General features: G+C 43.5%; 1 protein-coding gene across 2 annotated transcripts in view; it reads right to left on the bottom strand.

Moving 5' to 3' along the window:
• Positions 1–8,959: 8,959 nt before the first annotated feature.
• The window catches only part of LOC110522177 (A-kinase anchor protein 7), a 47,996-nt gene continuing 31,398 nt past the window's right edge, over positions 8,960–25,557 (bottom strand). For both annotated transcript variants that reach the window (XM_036975765.1, XM_021600338.2), the window contains one exon: positions 8,960–10,667. In XM_036975765.1, coding sequence (XP_036831660.1) covers positions 10,456–10,667 — 212 coding nt within the window. In that variant the 3' untranslated portion in view covers positions 8,960–10,455. The remainder of the gene's footprint in view (positions 10,668–25,557) is intronic.

Here is a 25,557-nt window from a genome sequence, read left to right as displayed (position 1 = left end):
GAGTACACAGGAAGATGTCCCAGGGCAGGTTGCGCCGACTTCAGACAATGGACGTGGCAGAATGGACTCCAGCCCATGATGGCACCCGTCGACCAGTTGATGAGTGGGTTGTGTCGCTGGAGCCAGGAGAATCCCAAAACCACAGGGTTCTGGGGGGACTTGATAAGCAAGAACTGAATAGTCTCGCTGTGATTCCCTGACACACGTAGGTTGATGGGAGTGGTGTTATGGGTGACCCAACCTATTGAGCTCCCATCCAACACTCTAACATCCACAGGAATGGAAAGGGGCTGAGTGGGGATGTTCAGCTCGGAAGCCAGTGTGGCGTCCAAAAAGCTCTCATCGGACCCAGAGTCAATGAGGACCTGGAGAGATTTGGACTGGTTTCCCCACAGCAGAATGACATGAAAAGGGGTGCGAGTAAGGGAAGCAGAAAAGTTCCCCATATGGCCCACCAGAGTACTCGCTCCTACCGGTGAGACTGGTCTTTTACCGGGCACGAGGACACAAAATGACCAAAAGACCCACAATACAGACAGCTCCTTGTGCTGATCCGGTGTTGCCGGTCCACTGGCGACAGCCCAGCCCTGCCTAGTTGCATGGACTCGGGAAACAGTGCCTCGGCCCTCGTCAGTGACTCTCGAGGAAGGTCGGGAAATCTCGGGTGCTCTCAGCCACGGGACTGTTGGGGACTTCCGGGATGACTCAGAGGCGAGATGGAATCCCTGGACGTGCGAGTGAAATTGAATTTCCTCTCCATCCATCGTTCCCGCAATCGTCCATCAATGCGGATGGCCAAAGCGATGAGGGAGTCAAAATCTGTGGGTAACTCCCGAGCCGCAAGCTCATCCTTAACCTCCTCCGAGATGGTGTACAGGAACATGTCAAACAGTGCTTCTGGATTCCAAGCACTCTCCGCTGCCAACGTACGGAAATCCACCGCATAGTCGGCCACAGTGCCTGACATACTTTTCACTTTTCAAAGATCCCTAGAAATGTACATGTTTTGAGCTCTTGTTGGAAGCAAATGACTACAAATGATCTATAACTGGGATATTTACTCACTAACTAGCAAAGGATATGAACAAAATGTGCACATGTGGCTACATGCATCTTTTGCTTAAATCTCAAAACAAGAGCATCTACTCATGACCTCTCATGCTGTAAACACAGTCCAGTTCAAACACAGTCCAGTTCAAAGGGCACATATCAATATATGGCAATGGTCTGTTTGCATATAGGCCTACTGCAGCACTGATTGGTTATGCCGCAACGGGCTGAGTAGTGTGTGTGTCAATATAATAGAATCCTATTCTGATGCATTCTGCCTACAACAACATCTCTTGCATAGCTTTTTGTTTCAGTATGTTGCATTGAAAGTGGCTAATATTGCACTGATTTATCAAAATTGCCGCAGTAAACGGAAACGTTGATAGTGTTAACAGGGAAAACTCTAGAACAGTGGTCACCAACCATTTCTGATTTAAGATCACTTTATGAGTCAAAATGTAAGCAGCTCAGGTTTTTTTTAACATGACTTAAAAAACGTAAGCTTATGCAACATTAACCAATTAAAAACAGTACTGTAGCAAGGAGATTTGTGCAGTAAGCTACAGGCCCAATACATTATCATAGCATATTGGCTTTGCTTGAATTCCCCTGCCAATGCATTGTTGTCCGGGCCATTTTTTTGCAATTATATAAAACAATTTGAGGTAGGCTACATGATCACACTGGTAATATATTCATTGTATTACTTGTGAGGCACAGCTGAGTGAGTATACATTTAAATAATTTGCTTTTTATTTTACTGGGCTGATGGTGCCTGCATCTGATGGTCAGTCTTAGAGGAGGGAGAGAGAAGCAGAGTGAGGGTCCTCTGCCTATCAGCATCCCACCGCTCTCCCTTTCCTCCGATGACACTGACCAAAAAGGGACTCGGTCTTCCAGCTGATGGGGAAACTTGAGGGGGGGGGGTGTACATTTGCTGTCTGAGACCTTGTAACACTAACGAGTCACATGACACCGGGGAGGGAAAATGACTAATTGGGCCCAATTTGGACATTTTCACTTAGGGGTGTACTCACTTTTGTTGCCAGCGGTTTAGATATTAATGGCTGTGTGTTGAGTTATTTTGAGGGGACAGCAAATTTACACTGTTATACAAACTGTACACTCACTACTTTACATTGTAGCAAAGTGTAATTTCTTCAGTGTTGTCACATGAAAAGATATACTCAAATATTTACAGAAATGTGAGGGGTGTACTCACTTTTGTGATATACTGTATGTATACTCTGAGGTGTGTGTGTGTGTGGTGTGTGGTGGGGTGACCTCGTGTCCCAGAGCAAGGCTGAAGGCCTGGGCATTCAATTGCAACTGACTAGGTATCCCCTTTCCCTATCTCCTGTGTGTCTCCATCATGTCTTTTCAGACCTCTCAGTGGGAATGGGCAAATGTCCCCCCCCCCCCCCCCCCCGGAGGTAAACAGATGCATAAGGTGATGTTTGAATACATGAATTCAGATGAGGCACTCTCTTAATCATGTTATCGGGTTGCCGTGGAAACAGGAGCCATACCAACTGCTAGCTTAGATCACGGGGATATGTCAGTCTGCTGTGGCATGGCTGCTGCCTCTATCCCTCCTCATTACTGGACTGGGTAGAGATAAGAGGGAGTGGGAGGGTTCCGTGTTGCTCTATCTTCTCAGGGTCGTCAGGCTGTGGAGGCAGTGGCTGGTGACACAAGGCTAATGGCCATGTCGGAGCAGTGGTAACATGGGAAAGCAGTGGCTTTTCTTTTCCTTCTCATCCACCACTACAGCCCAAGGACATACGCCACAGGTCAGAATGGATGGGTGGAGCACTGAAGTGTTCCCAGAGATGTGAGAGGTGAGATGTGAGAGGTCTCTGGGGGTGCATATATTTATCCTGTTTCACACTATACGTGTGTGGTGTGAAATGGAAATGGGTATTTTGCATATCCCACTCCCCCCCGAGACACCCTCGGAGAGTGGAGTCACAGCCAGGGATCAGCCATTATTGACGGCAACCCTGGAGTAATTTGGTGCCTTGCTTAAATTAAGGGTAGATCAACAGATTTTTCACCTAGTCGGTTAATTGGCACAACACTTTCACGGCTTGGCTACTTGCCCGGGGGCTTTCATTGTGTATTAGCCTAATTTTGGGGTTCCCATGATCTAGAGAAGTTTGTGAGAGCGAGGGAGAGGGTTTACTACAATGCCTGCAAGAGTAATGTCAGACCTCTTCAACTGTTGACGGGGAAGAATTCACACACCAATGAAAGTAAACATTTTTTATAATTTCGCTACCATCAGGCATGGTATTTCAAGACCATCATACAGAACGCTATTTCATGGATATAGTCACTTCAACACAACACTGTTTTCAGCCATTATTCAGCCTGATGTGTGCAAGCTGCAACTAACTGACAATAATCTCTCTCTGTGGTCAGAAAGCATCAACAAAAGGACGGACAAAAAATGTCAGGAATGTGGGGAATAAAAAGGCAGAAAACTTGCTGTTCGTGATTTATTTCTGAGGATTGGGTGGTGTGTGTGTGTGTGTGTGTGTGTGTTTCTCGAGTCCTGAGGTTGACACATGGCATTATGAGGCAGATGTATGCACATCCTGGGGGGATATGACTGGAACAGGGAAAAATACACAAACCCAATGCCAACAAGAGACCACAATCTTTCTAATGAAAAAGAGGAAAAAGTTGAAAACATATGGATAGAAAATGTGATAATTGTACTTCATGTATTGGCAAAATCATTAGTAGCAATAGGAAATTGATGGAGGTAGAAAAATAACAGCTCTGCCCTCATTTAATACAATTCAAACAGCCTCATGCAGGGTCATTATGCAATGTCAATATTTATGTTCTGTTTTCTTGAGAGAAAATGAACTCCGCACAATCAATTTATAGATCTTTGTCGTTGCTGTGAAAACAGCAGCATTAAAAAAAATGTACAGCTGGGTAGTGAAAATGCCTTCATTATCTATGGGGGACGGGAGGGTTTCCCAGTGCCACTATGGCTTCCTTATCCATGCCATGGAAAGACAAACGCTACATTACTTTATGCACACCTAATGAGGCATGATGATGATTCTGGGGCTATCGGTTGACCATCACGGAACAACCAAAAGCTCTAACAACTAATCTCTTCCTCATTTAGGTCCATTAGTCCAGAATAGATTTGACGCCATTCCTTGGTTTAATAATTAACTGTTTATGAATATGTTATGAATGGAATGCAGACATTGGTGATCTGTGAGCCAAAGTTCAATAATGCTCCAAATAGCAAAACATATTCACATTGCACTACCTCACCTACCTCCCAGTGAAAACAATAGTCAAATATTAAAAATGCTTTCTACTAGGAGAGTGAACCTGCATGCTGCGATTGTCTATGAATACTTGTCAGGATTTGTCATGAACAATTAAAATCATTCAAGGGATTTGTGGTGACATGGTCATGGAAACACAAGTAAATATGGGATACAAAGTACCGTATATTGGAAACAGGTGATTCCACACAGGTGTGGATCCAGAGTTAATTAAGAAATTAACATCCCATCATGCTTAGGGTCATGTATAAAAATGCCCAGTTGCCCATTATTTTGGCTATCATGGCTAGAAGAAGATATCTCAGTGACTTGGAAAGAGGGGTCTCAAAGGAACATAGGGGGTTTAAAGGGTGCGTGTCTCAGTCACCAGATCTCAACCCAATTGAACATGTTTTCCACCACCATCAACAAAACACCAAACGATGGAACTTCTCGTGGAACAATCGTGTGGCATCACCCCAACAGAGTTCCAGACACTTGTAGAATCTATGCCAAGGCACATTGAAGCGGTTCTGGTGGTTCGTGGTGGCCTAATGCTCTATTAAGACACTTTACACGGGTGTTTCCTTTATTAGGGCAGTTACCTACAGTGCCTTGCGAAAGTATTCGGCCCCCTTGAACTTTGCGACCTTTTGCCACATTTCAGGCTTCAAACATAAAGATATAAAACTGTATTTTTTTGTGAAGAATCAACAACACGTGGGACACAATCATGAAGTGGAACGACATTTATTGGATATTTCAAACTTTTTTAACAAATCAAAAACTGAAAAATTGGGCGTGCAAAATTATTTTAAGTTAATACTTTGTAGCGCCACCTTTTGCTGCGATTACAGCTGTAAGTCGCTTGGGGTATGTCTCTATCAGTTTTGCACATCGAGATACTGAAATTTTTTCCCATTCCTCCTTGCAAAACAGCTCGAGCTCAGTGAGGTTGGATGGAGAGCATTTGTGAACAGCAGTTTTCAGTTCTTTCCACAGATTCTCAATTCGATTCAGGTCTGGACTTTGACTTGGCCATTCTAACACCTGGATATGTTTATTTTTGAACCATTCCATTGTAGATTTTGCTTTATGTTTTGGATCATTGTCTTGCTGGAAGACAAATCTCCGTCCCAGTCTCAGGTCTTTTGCAGACTCCATCAGGTTTCCTTCCAGAATGGTCCTGTATTTGGCTCCATCCATCTTCCCATCAATTTTAACCATCTTCCCTGTCCCTGCTGAAGAAAAGCAGGCCCAAACCATGATGCTGCCACCACCACGTTTGACAGTGGGGATGGTGTGTTCGGCTGTGTTGCTTTTACGCCAAACATAACGTTTTGCATTGTTGCCAAAAAGTTAAATTTTGGTTTCATCTGACCAGAGCACCTTCTTCCACATGTTTGGTGTGTCTCCCAGGTGGCTTGTGGCAAACTTTAAACGACACTTTTTATGGATATCTTTAAGAAATGGCTTTCTTCTTGCCACTCTTCCATAAAGGCCAGATTTGTGCAATATACGACTGATTGTTGTCCTATGGACAGAGTCTCCCACCTCAGCTGTAGATCTCTGCAGTTCATCCAGAGTGATCATGGGCCTCTTGGCTGCATCTCTGATCAGTCTTCTCCTTGAATGAGCTGAAAGTTTAGAGGGACGGACAGGTCTTGGTAGATTTGCAGTGGTCTGATACTCCTTCCATTTCAATATTATCGTTTGCACAGTGCTCCTTGGGATTTTTAAAGCTTGGGAAATCTTTTTGTATCCAAATCCGGCTTTAAACTTCTTCACAACAGTATCTCGGACCTGCCTGGTGTGTTCCTTGTTCTTCATGATGCTCTCTGCGCTTTTGACGGACCTCTGAGACTATCACAGTGCAGGTGCATTTATACGGAGACTTGATTACACACAGGTGGATTGTATTTATCATCAATAGTCATTTAGGTCAACATTGGATCATTCAGAGATCCTCACTGAACTTCTGGAGAGAGTTTGCTGCACTGAAAGTAAAGGGGCTGAATAATTTTGCACGCCCAATTTTTCAGTTTTTGATTTGTTAAAAAAGTTTGAAATATCCAATAAATGTCGTTCCACTTCATGATTGTGTCCCACTTGTTGTTGATTCTTCATAAAAAAAATACAGTTTTATATCTTTATGTTTGAAGCCTGAAATGTGGCAAAAGGTCGCAAAGTTCAAGGGGGCCGAATACTTTCGCAAGGCACTGTATATAACGTTTAACTATGTTGTCAATCACATCTGCATTTGACATTACACATTCATGTCCTATTGACTTTCATCAGTAGTTTCAGAGTCTGATAACTATAGAGATATGATAGAGGTGAGGATAGAGGTGATTTTTCAAGCATGGAAATGAGTTTTTGGACACATGATTGACAGTTTACATAGAGCACAGGTGTAGCTGCACATGGCCTCTTCCACACAGGGCTGGAAAGCAGCCAGCTAGAGCATCATACAACACAATCTTGGAGAAGAGAAGTCGAGAGTAAAGAGCAAAGGTATGCTATATAATTTACAGTGGGGCAAAAAAAAATCACATTGTAGGATTTTTAATGAATTTTTTTGCAAATTATGGTGGAAAATTAGTATTTGGTCACCTACAAACATGCAAGATTTCTGGCTCTCACAGACCTGTAACAACTTCTTTAAGAGGCTCCTCTGTCCTCCACTCTTTACCTGTATTAATGGCACCTGTTTGAACTTGTTATCAGTATAAACGACACCTGTCCACAACCTCAAACAGTCACACTCCAAACTCCACTATGGCCAAGACCAAAGAGCTGTCAAAGGACACCAGAAACAAAATTGTAGACCTGCACCAGACTGGGAAGACTGAATAGGTAAGCAGCTTGGTTTGAAGAAATCAACTGTGGGAGCAATTATTAGGAAATGGAAGACATACAAGACCACTGATAATCTCCCTCGATCTGGGGCTCCACGCAAGATCTCACCCCGTGGGGTCAAAATGATCACAAGAATGGTGAGCAAAAATCCCAGAACCACACGGGGGGACCTAGTGAATGACCTGCAGAGAGCTGGGACCAAAGTAACAAAGCCTACCATCAGTAACACACTACGCTGCCAGGGACTCAAATCCTGCAGTGCCAGACGTGTCCCCCTGCTTAAGCCAGTACATGTCCAGGCCCGTCTGAAGTTTGCTAGAAAGCATTTGGATGATCCAGAAGAAGATTGGGAGAATGTCATATGGTCAGATGAAACCAAAATAGAACTTTTTGGTAAAAACTCAACTCGTCGTGTTTGGAGGACAAAGAATGCTGAGTTGCATCCAAAGATCACCATACCTACTGTGAAGTATGGGGGTGGAAACATCATGCTTTGGGGCTGTTTTTCTGCAAAGGGACCAGGACGACTGAAAGGAAAGAATGAATGGGGTCATGTATCGTGAGATTTTGAGTGAAAACCTCCTTCCATCAGCAAGGGCATTGAAGATGAAACGTGGCTGGGTCTTTCAGCATGACAATGATCCCAAACACACTGCCCGGGCAACGAAGGAGTGGCTTCGTAAGAGGCATTTCAAGGTCCTGGAGTGGCCTAGCCAGTCTCCAGATCTCAACCCCATACAAAATCTTTGGAGTTGAAAGTCTGTGTTGCCCAGCAACAGCCCCAAAACATCACTGCTCTAGAGGAGATCTGCACGGAGGAATGGGCCAAAATACCAGCAACAGTGTGTGAAAACCTTGTGAAGACTTACAGAAAACTTTTCACTTCTGTCATTGCCAACAAAGGGTATACAACAAACTATTGAGATAAACTTTTGTTATTGACCAAATACTTATTTTCCACCATAATTTGCAAATAAATAAATAAATAAATCCTACAACGTGATTTTCTGGAATTATTTTTCTCATTTTGTCTGTCATAGTTGAAGTGTACCTATGATGAAAATTACAGGCCTCTCTCATCTTTTTAAGTGGGAGAACTTGCACAATTGGTGGCTGACTAAATACTTTTTTGCCCCACTCTATATGACCCCAGTATCGACTTCTCCCAGCAGACAGTGGAATTTAGTCACCAGATGATGAACAATGAAATACTCAACTCTGACATCAAACATGGATTACAAATATACTGAAAGAGATTGCTCTGGGCCTGATACCATGACACATTTAACCTTTGTGTGACTGTTATGCCTTCACTATGACAGATGGTGGCTTCAATGCAGTGGTCATATACAGGTAGCTCCGTGATAAGTATAGTTTCAGCCCACGACCGCCAATCCTGCTTCGATCTCTGGGCAGCGTCCACTCCCCCTCTCTCTTTGTCTCCCCCCCCCCCCCCCCCCTGCTTGGGCAGATGGTGCCAGGGCTCAGGCGAACGGGAGCTTTGAGGGCCAAGATCCAAAAATGGAAGAGAAAACATGTAAAAGTATATGAGTAAAACAACTGCTTGAGGCAGATGCTTTTAAAATACAGGAACTACCCACTGACCCATCTGTTGTGAGGAAATTCCAATGAGGTTGCATCCCAAAAGGCTCTAGACCTTTGCCTTGAACCATCCCCAAAGATCGACACCATAGATCATTCAATACACCCTCAAGGCATCAGTCAACCTGACAGGAAACAAAGTCCGTTCGATCGATTTTCATATCCTGATTTATTTTTATTTTTTATTGTTCATTGTGGCTAGACATGACACACAAAACTGTCGTTGACATCTAGCAAACCTGGTACATAGAACAACCTTTAGACTGTGGAGACCATAAGCAAGGCAGCAGACAACGCTGTAGCATCCCATGACACATCTGTGACACAAAGCATATGTTAAGGTTCTGGTGAATTTATGCAAAAGCTGAATATAGACATAAACAAAACACAAGCCTCCAAGAGCAAGGTAATAATAAATCAAGGTCTACTTCACTTCAGTCATCATTAAGGCCAGTTCGGATGTGGTAATTTAAGCATCTACTCCGCTAACAGCATGTAAAATAAAAACTGAAATTCATCAGTTGTCCTTTTTTCAGCCAACTATTTTTTTCCTACTCATTTCAAAATTACAAACATATTTTTTTTGTAGTAATGTAAATAATATTATCATACAAAAAAACCTTCCACTATGACAACTGGATGTACTTTCTGTTGTGTTTGTACTGTGGTGTCTCTCTCCTGTCTAGTACAGTAACCTACTCTTACAGTATGCGAAGTTCCTTGGTGCTGTCGCCGCCCTGGAGGCGGGCACTGGGAGTGTTCAGTCAGTCAGATGCAGATGGACCCTGTCCTCCAGAGATCTTCCGGCGGATGCTAGCCTGGACAGCTGGCTGAGATAAAAGCTCCTTTATGTCCTGTAGTTTCTGAGACGGACACTGGTTCTGTGTGTGAAGGGGCTTCCCAACCAGGTCTGCTGCATCAACCAGCCTCTTCTACAGGGGACAAACAAAACACACAAACAAACTAACAGACACCCAATGTGATCCTCATCGCCAGTAGGTCAACCTTTTTGGCTGTGTATATTCATTAGATTTTAAAAAGCAGATTTTTTACCACAGGTAGGACATGGGACCCACTCTACATTTACCCTTCACGTCTTAACCACATACAGCACAGATGAGACAGGATCACGTAAACATAGTTCACAGCATATTTTCTAACTGCATAGTCAATCCCCTTGGCCTCAAGATTTTGAGTTGCAGTTCATTTTGTAGTGATGTTTTAGCTTTAGTAGAAAGACGGTGATTGTCTTTGCACCGACCGCACCTTGCGGAGGGCCGAGGTTTAGCCCAACCTAACCTCAGGTCCCAGATCAGTCTGTAGTGTGTGTTGTGACACGTCAGCTCCACTCTGAATGTTGGGGCGACCTTTGGCAGCCAATAAAACTAGTCAGACAGTTGGGCAGACAGACACGACAGAGGCTTGTTTGGAGGGAGACTACTGAGAGTAGTGGGTGACAGAGTTAAAGATACACAAAAAGCTGCATAGGGATTCCACGATCAATTCAGTGTCCTGCCCCCAAAAAGCCCACCTTCCTTGTCTAGTAAAACCCCTCAACTGCCCATTGGCTCCTGGGCTGGCTGACTGCCTGAGTTCCTGCCTGGGCTGGTTAGTGTTCAGTGCCGCCTGGGGGAATTGTCTGTGGTCACTTGCTGCTGGCGCTGGTGTCGGTGGTGGTAGTGTTGACAGTGTTACTGTTGAGGTTGTCTGAGGGCCGCGCCAGGTCAGATGACGCGGCCCCGTTGTGCTGAGTCTCATCCATGTACTGCTGCACGGCCCGCAGCACGGCGTCCTCCACCAGCCTCTTACTCAGGCTCACCAGCTCCTCATCGTCAGGCTCCGGACCCCTCTTCACACCTACACAACCAACGACAACACAACAGCTAGCGTCACTACTACACCCGGTCACTACTCACACCATGCAGCCTAGCAGCTCTGAGCTACATGACCTTTACCCTATTCCAGCTCAGTGTCAAGTTCTGTCAACACAACACGAGCCCCTTGGTTAAAGGCTCTTCAAGCCTCAAAGCTCAGTGATGGTAAGCTCATACAGTGTCAATTAAGTACATTCCCAGAGGAGTACAATTCCCATTTTGAGCACTTAAGAGATTAAGGTAAGCTATGAATTTACTGTGGCTATAGTCATAGGAGAAATATGTTGTGCCTGCAGTACAGTTCTCTTGCTAGCTACTGTATCAGTGACAGTCTGCCAGTATTAAAGTATGTTCGAGTTGGAGGGTGCATTAGAGTGACAGGGGTATTTGGCATTAACAGTGAGAACACTGAGGAGCCGAGGCTAAAAAAAAGACAAACACTGGTGTCATCCTTTCACGCTCTCGTTCCAGTATGGTTGAGAGTCAAACAGTCTGCTAGTTACACAAGAACATGTCAAAAGGAGGGAGTCTGGGAGAGTACAGTGCTTTAAATGAAATGGTGCTTTGGGACTCAGAGAGCCCACTGAGAGACAGAGACACACGTACTTGTCCGAGCAGCCCGGGGCCCGCTCTGAAAAAGATCTGCAAGACAAACAATAGCCGTTTAGCAACAGAACAGTTCTTCAACACAAATCAGACTCCATTTTCCCACAATCAGGGGCGGTTGTGCGGCGATTAGCCTATTCTTTATTTTGATTGGCCGTACACATTTTTGATTGACTGAGAGCCTACCTTGATTGCAGTGCTGGATGATAGGTTTGGTGAATTTCAACACTCAGTGATTTAGGAATCGCACACATTTTGATTTCTGTGGGTGTTTTATGGTCTCGTACTCAAGAGGACCACGGTGTTGCAGAATCAAGTAGTCAGATTAAGAAAGGTTCATCCGTGTTAAGTGTATTTCTCTCAGGGATGAGTCTCTCTCCAAAGACATTTAATGAATACTTACAGCAGAGGGGGAGAAATAAATAGCTTTCTTCACACGGCAAAGTAATGACCTTTGTTATACCTTACAGTATGCAGATTAGAATGAAGCGTGTGCTGCGATACGAGTGACACATGGAGAAGTTGGTTATCAGAAGTCTGAAGCAAAACATGTCAACTCAATCAAGGCAGGAGTGCACTTTGTACCATGGAAGTCCACAGAACACAATGTGAGAGAGTGTGCAGTACATAAAAGGGCGTGCATACATCCACGGAACTAGATACTAGTAATTCTATTTCTATGTCTGCATTTTCCACGTGAAGAGGGGGGGAAACTCACAGAGGAGACAGACCCCTAATGGGTTGACAGACGTCAAACCTGAACATCGTAGACTAGAGAGACTCTCTATCTCGCTCTCTCCCACTCTCACGAGAACAGTGAGCAGCGTGAAGGTAAACTCTAGTCCATTAGTTAGTGCTGTGGCTCAGAGAGAACTTTATGAGAGCACTAAACGCTACATCCACACCGATAATAACGCAGGAGAGATCAGGCTGACAGATTAAGAGCTAGCCGGCAGGGTGCACCTGAGAGACAAGGCGAAGTGGTTCACCTTTTTGTATTGGACTGAGAAAAGGGAAGCCAAAATCCAGACTAGCATACGTAGTAGTCAAGGCGATAGCATTAGAATGATTTTGAGAGTATTAAACTATGCAAGTATCGAACAGCACTCTCTCTCTCCGCCTCTACTCCACTCTTGTGCCCAGACATTTCATCAGACGTGGTATCAAACGGGGCGGCAGGTAGCTGGTTCTAATCCCCGAGCCGACTAGGGGGGAAAAAATCTGCCGATGTGCCCTTGAGCAAGGCACTTGACCGTAATTGCTCCTGTACGTCGCTCTGGATAAGAGTGTCTGCTAAGTGACTAAAATGTAAATGTGTGTGGTTTTCCTCCACCCCTGGAAGGGGGAGTGGTGCGGTGGAGTCTGCTTGGAGGTATTTCCTGAGGAAACGGCAGCTCCATTAGGGAGATCCTGAGAGAGCTCCTCCTAAACCACCAGGTCATCTGAGGGAAATGAGGCGAGGAAGGATCTTTTTAGCTCTGCTCGCTCTCTGCTGTACACACACACACACACACACACTGGTACTCAACCGCTGCACTGCACCTCATCAACCAGCACACTAGATTGAATCTATCTCATGGATAATGGATAAGCCACATTCCAAAACAAAAATGAGTATTCACAACACAACAACTAGGATATTCTCCAACAAGATAAAGTGATGCATCAAATGAGCCCGTACAGTGGGTGTGTGTGAAAGTCATTGCATGCTGAGCCTAGCACTTCTGGACCTTCTGCAGTCATATATCACAGGGCGCTTGTCTCTCCGTCACTATAGGGACCTAGTGCTGGTGGCCTGACAAGGTTGCCATTGGGTCCCAGCTCCAATCTGTCCTTGGACGGGGTTAGAATAGGCCGTGTGTATGTGTTTTTCCATGACTGTGCACTGCGTGTGTGTGTCTGTGTGCATGCACATGTGGCTGCATAAAAGCAGACCGACAGGAGTGCAGACAGGCAGCAACAACACAGCACACTCTGCCAGTCATGTATCTTACTCATCAGACACACAAGCAGGAATGTGCTACACACCTCAGGCTGACATGATGCCATAGCAAGAGAACAATCAAGTGGTCTCTTCCAATATGGATACAGATCACAATGAAGCCTCTGCTTGAATCAGCAAACCTAACTAGCACTGTATGTGTCTGAGTGTTTCTGGAGGCCCTCTCCCGTCTTTTCTAACTACATTGGGAATACCAGGCAGAGAGATCGGCTTTAGCTGGTTACAACTACCCGCCCTCCCCTCCCCCCTCCACTCCACCATGCTGCCTTTTAAAATTCCAAAGCTATTATTTAGCGCTGTTGGGGTTGTCAGATGCTCAGGGCTCACAGTTTGTGCCCGTGGAAGAACAGACGGTCTCCCTTTTACGTGGAAAACACAGACACCCTTTCACAGTATTCACACGGCCAGCCAGCGGCCAAACAAGGACACGCTCCTCGCACCCAGCTGGGCTCACGAGGCGTGGTGACAACACAATCACATCACCCAACGAGCATCTGACCTCTCATGACAAACCTCTTCACCCTTCTCTTTCTTCCCCTCCCTCCCTTCCTCCCCATCCCTCTAGTTTCCCTCTCACTCCTACTCGCTCTCTCTCTTTCCCTCCACCAAGCTAGAATTAAAAGTAGGGCAAACATGCTCTCAGAAAAGGCAGCTCTCTGATTGCAGTGTTTCAACAGAGAAAGTCCCCCATCGAGTTGGAGACAGAGAAACAATGCAGAGAGAAAATCCTGCCAAATTAAACAAGACTAGCTTTGCCAGACTGGCAAGAGCTTTGGACGGATTTATAATAGAGAAATGAAAAATAAATTGTTTGGCAGCATGGGAGCTTCCAGTGCTGAGTGTGCTGCATTGCCAATTGTTGGAGAGGCTGTTGGCACATAGCAGCTCCAGAAAAAGACACAGGCACTTTGACAGACAGCCCCAAGTTCAGATATCAGTACACTGGTGACAGAGACAGGAGCACGCACGTTTATGGCATGTGCACGTCATCTATAGTGGACTATAAACTCTTCCGCAATGCCAAGATAAGACCTAAGGTGCAAATACAAGTACACACACAAAAGCACATACTTACCCACACACACACACACACACACACACACACACACACACACACTAATGGACACCCGGATACAAACACACATTCTCACAGAGACATACAGTAAAATGATAAGCCCCTTTCTTTCTCCCATTGATCTGAGTCCCAGCCACAAGCAAACCAGAAGACAGAAAGACCACCCACACCCAAGGACTTACGGATCTTCTCCTCTGCTCGGGAGAAGGGAAAGCAACACAACTGCCCCATAGCCGCACTGCTCCTCTGCCCCCTGTCTCTCTCTGTCTTTATCCTCTCTCTATCACTCTCTGCTCTACCCCGCTGCAAACAGATGAGTAGTAAAATCCAACACGGCTTCCACACTGCCTGAGATGGAGTGAGTGAATGAGGGAGTCAACTGAGAGGGTGAAGGCTGCGTTCACTCTGTGACAAAGAGGGGAGGGGTGTGTGAGTGTGTGGAAAGGGAGGGGGTTACTCAAGCTCCACCCTCTTCCCTTTCGCTGCCTTGGATAACTGCTTTGGAATGGCCGGCAGCTGACTGCCACAGTTGTGTGTTCTGCTGTGGGTGTGTGTGTGTGTATATATATGTGCGTGGTCTCCGAAAGATGTGCCAGTTTTGATTATAGCTACAACTGTCCCAGCTCCCCGGTTAGGCAACTTAGGATGACCAGTGGGAGACAGAGATTTTCATTTTAATACCACGCTCAAGACAGCCGGCATTGAAACAGGAAGTAATGGTGGAAGTGGTTGTATCATCAGCGATGCGCTATCACAGTTGGAAAGTCCAGGTTGGAGGATTGTCCTTGTAGGAAGGCTCCATTGGTGAGTTGTGTTGAAGTGGTGCAAAGTTCTTCTGACCGGTTGTCTCTCTGCATCTCCTTGTTCAACTAAAGCACCGACTGTGTTGGGGGGTTTGAGATCCTCAACAAGTACAGCCTGTGATTGGGGTGACCAGGTCACATGACTCTAGCCAGGGAAGAGTGACCCATGGCAACCCCCTAGCTACGGAGTAGCCAGATCCAGAGGTGTCCGAAAGTTTGCGTCGAACTCCCAGGACCAGAGAGAGGGTTTTCAACAAGACCAAGGTTACTCACCTCGCCAGCTACCCGGCATTCCACACAAAGACGAGCGATCATTAGGAACCAACTGAGAGGCTAATAATTCAAAGCTGTGCAGGCACTATGACGGTCACTCACAGCTGGCAACTTCTGTTTCCATTTAATGAGTTAACCTACAGGTCAAAAAGACAATAAAAATCAATCAGATCTGAGATGAAAATGTCGACGCGCAACAGAATGCAGTAAGTGAAAATCCAATCCTCCTTTTTTACAATTCAATATTTGAACAATGGTAATTGCCTTTAGAGAGCAGCTTTCTACTGAGAATAGAAAAACGACATTAGGCAGAGAGCCAGGGCATACAGAGCCTATAGAAAGTCTACACCCCCCTTGGATTTCTTCACATTTTATTGTGTTACAATGTGACATTAAAAAGGATTTGTCATTTTTTGTCAACGAACCGCACAAAATAATATGTTATGTCAAATTGGAAGAAAAGTTATATATTTAAAAAAATAAAAAAATAAAACACTTTAGTTAAGTATTCACCTCCCTGAGTTAATATATGTTAGAAAAATCTTTGGCAGCGATTACAATTGTGAGTCTTTTTGGGTAAGTCTCATAAGAGCGTTGCACACCTGTATTGGGCATTATTCTTTTCAAAATTCTCCAAGCTCTGTAAAAGGTGTGGGGATCATAGCTAGACAGCAATTTTCAAGTCTTGCTATAGATTTTTAAGCAGATTTCAGTCACAACTGTAACTTGGCCACTCAGGAACATTCACCGTCTTCTCGCTAAGAAACTCCAGTGTAGATTTGGCTTTGTGTCATATGTCATTGTCCTGCTGAAAATGTGAATTCCTCTTCCAGAGTCCGGTGTAAAGCAGACTGAAGCAGGTTTTCCTCTAGGATTTTGCCTTTCTTTTCATCCTGAAAAACTCCCCAGTCTTTGCCAATGTCAAGCATACCCATACCATGATGCAGCCAACACCATGCCTGAAAATAAGGAGGCAGTTATTTCAGTGATGTGTTGTGTTTGGATTTGTACCAAACATAAGGCTTTGCATTTAGGCCAAAAAGTGTCTTCCTTTGCCATGTTTTTTTCCTTCTGTATTACTTTAGTGCCTTGTTGCATACATATGCATGTTATGGAATATTCTGTATATTTGTATTCTTCTTTTCACAATTCGGTCATTATTGTAGAGTCACTACAATGTTGATCCATCCTCAGTTTTCTCCCATCACAGCCATTGAACTCTGTAGCCGTTTTAAAAATCACCAATGGCCTCATGGTGACATCCTTAAGCAGTTTCCTCCTTGTCCTGCAGCTCAGTTCAGAAGGACGACTGCATCTTTGATGTGTTGGGGTGGTTTAATACATCATCCACAGCATAATTATTAACTTGACCATGCTTGAAGATACTCAATGTCTGATTTGTTATTGTTACCCATCTACCAAACACATACCTTTTTTTTTTTCTCCGAGGCTTTCAAAAAGCTCCCAGCTCTTTGAAGTTTAATCTATTCTTGAAATTCAATATTTGACTGAGGGACCTTACAGATGTAGTATGTATGGGGGACAGAGGAAGGGGTAGTCATTCAAAATTATTTCACACCGAGTGAGTCCATAAAACTTGTGATTTGTTAGGCTTGCCTAAACAAATGGGGTGAATACTTACTATATTTGAGACATTAAAAGTTTATTAATTTGTAAACATTTGTAGAATTTTCTTTTCACATTCAGGAATATTTTGTGTAGATCAAAAAATGTAATAAATGAAATCGATTTCAATCCCATTTTGTAACGCAACAAAATGTGAAAACAGTTCAAGGGGGTGTAGACTTGCTATAGCACCGTATAGGCACCGTATAGGCCTAGCTAGAGTTAATGATATGAATAAACAACATCTCATCACCGATGACTCCTTCACTATTAGGTAGTGGAAAAATGTGTAGAGTGAGTCAACGCAGTCTAAAAGCCGAACTGCCAGAGAAACTCTGACTACTAGTGATGCGTGGGTTGACTTATAGCCCACAGCCCCCACGGTTATATCCGCGGGCCGGGTGGGTTTAGGGTCATGACATATTGAGTGGATGAAGGGTGGGTGGATTAAATAAAGAGAAAATACACTTATGGATTTAAATAAAATGTATCATCATTCTTGTGCAATTTATATCTATAGGCTACATTGAGGTTTTTCGTTCATTATTTTTATCTGCCATGAGTGCGTAAGCCTAAGCTTTAGGGCCTAACTGTATGCGCGCCACATAGCCGACATGCCAATCGCCAAATGCTTTTGTGGACAATGTCCGAGTTTAATTCAATAAAGAGAAAAGCTGTGAAAAGGAGAGTTGAAAATAAAGGGAAGATCCAGAAAAGCCACTTCAGATTTGGTGAAGTGGTAAAAGAGGATGATGGCAGTGCCAGCTTTGTTATGTGCGATGATTGTGAGGCGCTATAGAAGTTTGACAGTCACAAGACGGGGAGGGGGCGTCAAGTAGACTGTAGCCTACTGTTCAGATGGGTTAAATGGAAACTCTGACTCTAGGTCTATAAATCTCTCAAGTATCCTTAATATTAACTCCTGCAGAATTAATCATTTCTTGCAGTAAAATCATACACCAAATATACATTTTGACCAGGGAACAGGGGTGGAGAAATATGATTTTAAATAAAATATGTTATTGGTCACATGCGCCGAATACAACTGGTGTAGACTTCACCGTGAAATGCATACTTACGAGCCCATTTTTTTTTTTTTTTTTTACACCTTTATTTAATCTTTATTTAGCTAGGCAAGTCAGTTAAGAACACATTCTTATTTTCAATGACGGCCTAGGAACGGTGGGTTAACTGCCTTGTTCAGGGGCAGAACGACAGATTTTCCCCTTGTCAGCTCTGGGGATCCAATCTTGCAACCTTACAGTTAACCAGTCCAGTCTAACGACCTGCCTCTCTCTCGTTGCACTCCACAAGGAGACTGTTACGCGAATGCAGTAAGACAAGGTAAGTTACTAGCTAGCATTAAACTTATCTTATAAAAAAAAACAATCAATCATAATCACTAGTTAACTACACATGGTTGATGATATTACTAGATATTATCTAGCGTGTCCTGCGTTGCATATAATCTGACTGAGCATACAAGCATCTAAGTATCTGACTGAGCGGTGGTAGGCAGAAGCAGGCACGTAAACATTCATTCAAACAGCACTTTCGGGCGTTTTGCCAGCAGTTCTTTGTTGCGAGTCAAGCATTGCGCTGTTTATGACTTCAAGCTTATCAACTCCTGAGATGAGGCTGGTGTAACCGAAGTGAAACGGCTAGCTAGTTAGCGCGTGTTAATAGCGTTTCAGGAGCGAGGAGAGGGACGGAAGCTATACTGTTACACTGGCAATACTAAAGTGCCTATAAGAACATCTAATAGTCAAAGGTTAATGAAATACAAATGGTATAGAGGGAAATAGTCCTATTATTCCTATAATAACTACAATTTACAAATACAATATTCACATCCCTTAAATTAAAATGTAGTCAAGTATTCATCCACTTTTTTATGGCGAGCCTTAATAAGTTGCATGGATTCATTCTGTGTTCAATAGTGGTTAACATTTTTTAATGATTACCCCATCTCTGTACCCCACACATACATCTGTCCCTCAATCGAGTAGTGAATATCAAGCACAGATTCAACCACAAAGACCAGGGAGGTTTTTCCAATGCCTCGCAAATGTTTTTAAATTATACATTTAACTAGGCAAGTCAGTTAAGAACAAATTATTTTTCTACAATGATGGCCTACACCGGCCAAACCCGAACGACGCTAGGGCCAATTGTACGCCGCCCTATGGGACTCCCAATCACGGCTGGTTGTGAAAATGCCTGGAATAAAACCAGGGTGTCTGTGGTGACACCTCTAGCACTGTGATGCAGTGCCTTAGACCACTGCACCCCTTAGGAGCCCCAAAGGGCACTGATTGGTATTTAAAAAGCATAGGCTGAATATCCCTTTGAGCATGGTGAAGTTATTAAATTAGGCTTTGGATGGTGTATCAACACACCCAGTCACTAAAGAGCTATTGACATCCTTCCTAACGCAGTTGCCAGAGAGGAAGGAAACTGCTCAGGGATTTCATCACGAGGCCAAGACAGTTACAGAGTTCAACGGTTGTGATAGGAGAAAAATTAGGATGGATCACCCTTGCCGAGTCATGTGAAATACATAGATTAGAGACTAATTTATTTATTTCAACAGGCTTAAAATCTATGGCAAGACCTGAAAATGGCTTTCTAGCAATGATCAACAACAAACTTCACAGAACTTGAAGAATTAAAAAAATACAAATTGGCAAATATTGTACAATCCAGGGGTGCAAAGCTATATAATCAAGATACAGAGTGTACAAAACATTAAGAACACCTGCTCTTTCCATGACATATACTGGACAGATAAATTCATGTGAAAGCTATGATCCCTTATTAATGTCATTTGTTAAATCCACTTCAATCAGTGTAGAAAAAGGGGAGGAAACAGGTTAAAGAAGGATTTTTACCTTGAAACATGGATTGTGTGTGTGCCATTCAGAGGGAGAATGGGCAAGACAAAAGATTTAAGTGCCTTTGAATGAAGTATGGTAGTAGGTTCAGGCGCACCGGTTTGTCAAGAACTGCAACGCTGCTGGGTTTTTCACTCAACAGTTTCCCGTGTGCATCAAGAATGGCCCACCACCTGAAGAACATCCAGTCAACTTCACACAACTGTGGGAAGGATTGAAGTCAATGTGGGCTAGCATCCCCGTGGAACGCTTTCGACACCTTGTAGAGTCATACCCCGAAGAATTGAGACTGTTCTGAGGGGGGAGGGGGTTGCAACTCAATATTAGGAAGGTGTTCTTAATGTTTTGTACTCGGTGTATATTTAACGAGGAATTGATCAAGATTGACAAACAAAGAGCAAACAATTGACACAATTAATAGACTGTTCAAAGAGTGTTACGTTACAGCCATATTCTAAAATGGATTAAGTAGTTTTTCCCCCTGATAAATCTACACACAATATCCCTTAATTCGAAGGCGAAAATAGGTTTTACAAATATTTTTGTAAATGAATATCCTGTTTCAATTGATCATTCTCGAGATGTTTCTACAACTTGATTGGAGTCCACCTGAGGTAAATTCTATTGATTGGACATGATTAGGAAAGGCACACACCTGTCTATAAAAAGTCCCACAGTCGACAGTGCAAGTCAGAGAAAAAATCAAGCCATGAGGTCGAAGGAATTGTCCGTAGAGCTCTGAAACAGGATTGTGTTTAGGCACAGATCTGGGGAAGGGTACCAAAACATTTCTGCAGCATTGAAGTTCCCCAAGACAAAGTGGCCTTCACCATTCTTAAATGTAAGATGTTTGGAACCACCAAGACCCTTGGTCAGGGAGGTAACCAAGAATCCGATGGTCACTGACAGAGCTCCTCTGTGGAGATGGGAGTACCTTCCAGAAGGACAACCATCTCTCCAGCACTCCACCAAATCAGCCCTTTATGGTAGAGAGGCTAGACGGAAGCAACTCCTCAGAAAAAGGCACATGACAACCCGTTTGGAGTTTGCCAAAAGGCACTTAAAGGACTCTCAGACCATGAGAAACAAGATAGTCTGGTCTGATGAAACAATGATTGAACTCTTTAGCCTGAATGCCAAGTGTCACGTCTGGAGGAAACATGGCATCATCCCTACGGTGAAGCATGGTGGTGGCAGCATCATGCTGTGTGGATGTTTTTCAGCGGCAGGGACTGGGAGACTAGTCAGGATTGAGGGAAAGATGAACGCAGCAATGTGGAGAGAAATCCTTGAGGAACACCTGCCCCAGAGTGCTCAGGATCGCAGACTAGGGCGAAGGTTCACCTTCCAACAGGACAACGACCCAATGCACACAGCCAAGAAAATGGAGAAGTGGCTTTCTGGACAAGTCTCTGAATGTCCTTGAGTGGCCCAGCCAGAGCCCGGACTTGAACCCGATCAAACATCTCTGGAAGGACCTGAAAATAGCTGTGAAGCTACACTCCCCATCCAACCTGACATAGCTTGAGAGGATCTGCAGAGAAGAATGGGAGAAACTCCCCCAAATACAGGTGTGCCAAGCTTGTAACGTCATACCCAGGAAGGCCTGAGGCTGTAATCACTGCCAAAGGTGCTTACACAAAGTATTGACAAAGGGTATGAGTACTTGTGTAAATGTGATTTCAGTTTTTAAAAAACTATTTTTTGCTTTGTCATTATGGAGTATTGTCTGTAGATTGATGAGGATTTTAAAAAATTAAATTAACTTTAGAATATCGCTGTAACGTAAAAATGTGGAAAAAGTCAAGGGTCTTAATACTTTCCGAATGCACTGTATATATACACATATTTTCACGGACCCCTGCAGTACCTCCGTGGCCCACTGGTTGAAATCCCCTGAGTTAGCTACAATGGAAGTAATAGCATGACTACATTTTGTAAACAATTTCATCAATGACGACCACTTCATTATTAGTTTGGCTGCTACGCAAAAAATGTGACGACAACATTAAATGGTCAATAAAGAAGTGAAATATGGAGCCAAACTGCCAGAGAACTGACTACATCTCCATGTTAGAGCAGTAGAGTGGAAAGACAACCAGGAGCATTCAGATGATGAAGTGAGGCTAGACAGAGCATGTTTATGTTATGACCCAGTTGGCACACACTGCTCTGCTCTGACCCCACTGGCCCAGGTCCTCCTCTCACCCACTCTACACTATCACCACCTCTCACCCACCATCCAAGGCACACCAGACAGCAGCGTTTGTGAAATACTATGCCAGGGTGACTACTGTCCTCTCCTCTACTTAACCCTCGAAATACGAGATTAAATTAGGTAGGGCATGAATTGGTAGGGCATGAACGTACGCATGCACACATCTCGGTGTGCAGAAAGACTATGAACTAGATGTACCAGGCAACATTCCTGTTGCTCTCCTAACCTTGGCCGTGACAGCGTGACGCCTGCTTAGAGCTCAATGACATAGAACCGCTCTCTGGACGTCAGCACTGTTAGATGTCAGATAGACAGACCGACATAATGTTGTCTGTCCGTCTGTCTGTGGACCTTGTCTAGATGACTGTGCTGATATCAGACACAGCTCTGTTATTGTTTTCGGGTAATAAACACTGATAACATCAGAGCTCTTTTCACCTCCCTGACCAAGGCCCATCCCCCCCAACTGCTCAGTTTGGCTGGGCGGTCAGCTCTTGGAAGAGCCTTGGTGATTCCAAACTTCTTCCATTTAGGAATGATGGAGGCCACTGTGTTCTTGGGGGCCTTCAATGCTATAGACTTTTTTGGTACCCTTCCCCAGATCTGTGCCTAAACACAATCCTGTCTCGAAACTCTACAGACAATTCTATCAACCTCATAGCTTGGTTTTTGCTCTGACACGCACTGTCAACTGTGGGACATTACATAGACAGGTGTGTGCCTTTCCGAACCATGTCCAATCAATATAATTTACCTCAGGTGGACTCAAGTTGTAGAAACATCAAGGATGATCATTGGAAACAGGATGCACCCGAGTCTCAATTTCAAGTATCACAGCAAAGCTGTCACAGTAAAACTTGTTTTTCAAAAACTCCACAAATTTCTTGTTAACAAAGTTGGTTAGGACATCTACTTTGTGCATGACACAAGTAATTTTTCCAACAATTGTTTACAGACAGATTATTTTACTTAATCACAATTCCAGTGGGTCAGAAGTTTACATACACTAAGTTGACTAAACCATTAAAAAAGCTTGAACATTCCAGAAAATTATGCTTCTGATAGGCTAATTGACATCATTTGAGTCAATTGGAGGTGTACCTGTGGATGTATTTCAAGGCCTACCTTCAAACTCAGTGCCTCTTTGCTTGACAACATGGGAAAATCCAAAGAAATCAGCCAAAACCTCAGAAAAAAAATTGTAGACTTCCACAAGTCTGATTCATCCTTGGGAGCAATTTCCAAACGTCTGAAGGTACCACATTCATCTAAACAAACAACAGTACGCAAGTATAAACACCATGGGACCACGCAGTCGTCATACTGCTCAGAACAACAGCAAAGGAACTTGTGAAGATGCTGGAGGAAACAGGTATAAAAGTATCTATAGCCACAGTAGAACGAGTCCTATATCAACATAACCTGAAAAGCAGCTCAGCAAGGAAGAAGCCACGGCTCCAAAACCGCCATAAAAAAGCCACACTACGGATTGCAACTGCACATGGGGACAGAGATCGTACTTTTTTGAGAAATGTCCTCTGGTCTGATGAAACAAAAATATAACTGTTTGGCCATAATGACCATCATTATGTTTGGAGGAAAAAGGGGGAGGCTTGCAAGCCAAAGAACACCATCCCAACCGTGAAGCACGGGGGTGGCAGCATCATGTTGTGGGGCTGCTTTGCTGCAGGAGGGACTGGTGCACTTCACAAAATAGATGGCAACATGAGGCAAGAAATGGGTCTTCCAAATGGACAATGACCACAAGCATACTTCCAAAGTTGTGGCAAAATGGCTTAAGGACAACAAAGTCAAGGTATTGGAGTGGCCATAACAAAACCCTGACCTCACCCTGACCCAAAACATATTGTGGGAAGCTTGTGGAAGGCTACCCAAAACATTTGACCAAATTTAAACAATTTAAAAGGCAATGCTACCAAATACTAATTGATTTTATGTAAACTTCTGACCCACTAGGAATGTGATGAAAGAAATAAAAGCTGAAAGAAATCCTTCTCTCTACTATTATTCTGACAATTCAAATTCTTAAAATAAAGTGGTGATCCTAACTGACCTAAAACAAGGAATTTTTACGAGGATTAAATGTCAGGAATTGTGAAAAACTGAGTTTAAATGTATTTGGCTAAGGTGTATGCAAACTTCCGACTTGAACTGTATCTCTCTCTAAACAGTATATTATATCTATCTATATTCACACTACCGGTGAAAGGTTTTAAACCCTTCAATGAGTAGGTGTTTTCTTTATTTTTACAGTTTTCTAAGTATGAAACTATGAAATAACACATGGAATCATGTAGTTTTTTTGTAATAAATGTGCAAAAAAAACAACAACTGTTTGCTTTGTCATTAAGTGGTATTGTGTGTAGATTGCTGAGATGTTCTTTTTTACATCCATTTTAGAATAAGGCTGTAACGTAACAAAATGTGGAAAAAGTCAAGGGGTCTGAATACTTTCCGAAGGCACTGTATTAGAGGTCGACCAATTAATCGGAATGGCCGATTAATTAGGGCCGATTTCAAGTTTTCATAACAATCGGAAATCTGTATTTTTGGACACCATTTTTTTTTTTTTTTACACCTTTATTTAATCTTTATTTAACTAGGCAAGTCAGTTAAGAACACAGTCTTATTTTCAATGACGGCCTAGGAACGGTGGGTTAACTGCCTTGTTCAGGGGCAGAACAACAGATTTTTACCATGTCAGCTCGGGGATTCAATCTTGCAACCTTACAGTTAACTAGTCCAACGCTCTAACCACCGGCCTCTCATTGCACTCCACGAGGAGCCTGCCTGTTACGCGAATGCAGTAAGCCAAGGTAAGTTGCTAGCTAGCATTAAACTTATCTTATAAAAAACAATTAATCATTCAATCATAATCACTAGTTAACTACACATGGTTGATGATATTAGTTTATCTAGCGTGTCCTGCGTTGCATATAATCGATGCGGTGTGTATTCGCGAGAAAGGACCGTCCTTGCTCCAATGTGTACCTAACCATAAACATCAATACCTTTCTTAAAATCAATACACAGAAGTATATGTTTTTAAACCTGCATATTTAGCTAAAAGAAATCCAGGTTAGCAGGCAATATTAACCAGTTGAAATTGTCTCACTTCTCTTGCGTTCATTGCACGCAGAGTCAGGGTATATGCAACAGTTTGGGCCGCCTAATTTTCCAAAATGTCACGTAATTATGACATAACATTGAAGGTTGTGCAATGTAACAGGAATGTAACAGGAATATTTAGACTTATGGATGCCACCTGTTAGAACGGTTCCGTATTTCACTGAAAGAATAAACGTCTTGTTTTCGAGATGATAGTTTCCGGATTCGACCATATTAATGGCCTAAG

Source organism: Oncorhynchus mykiss, chromosome 4, assembly GCF_013265735.2.
Source record: "Oncorhynchus mykiss isolate Arlee chromosome 4, USDA_OmykA_1.1, whole genome shotgun sequence".
In the NCBI taxonomy this organism is placed as follows: domain Eukaryota; kingdom Metazoa; phylum Chordata; class Actinopteri; order Salmoniformes; family Salmonidae; genus Oncorhynchus; species Oncorhynchus mykiss.
The sequence above is the reverse complement of the archived record's forward strand: the minus strand, read 5'-3'. Positions and strand labels throughout refer to the sequence as shown.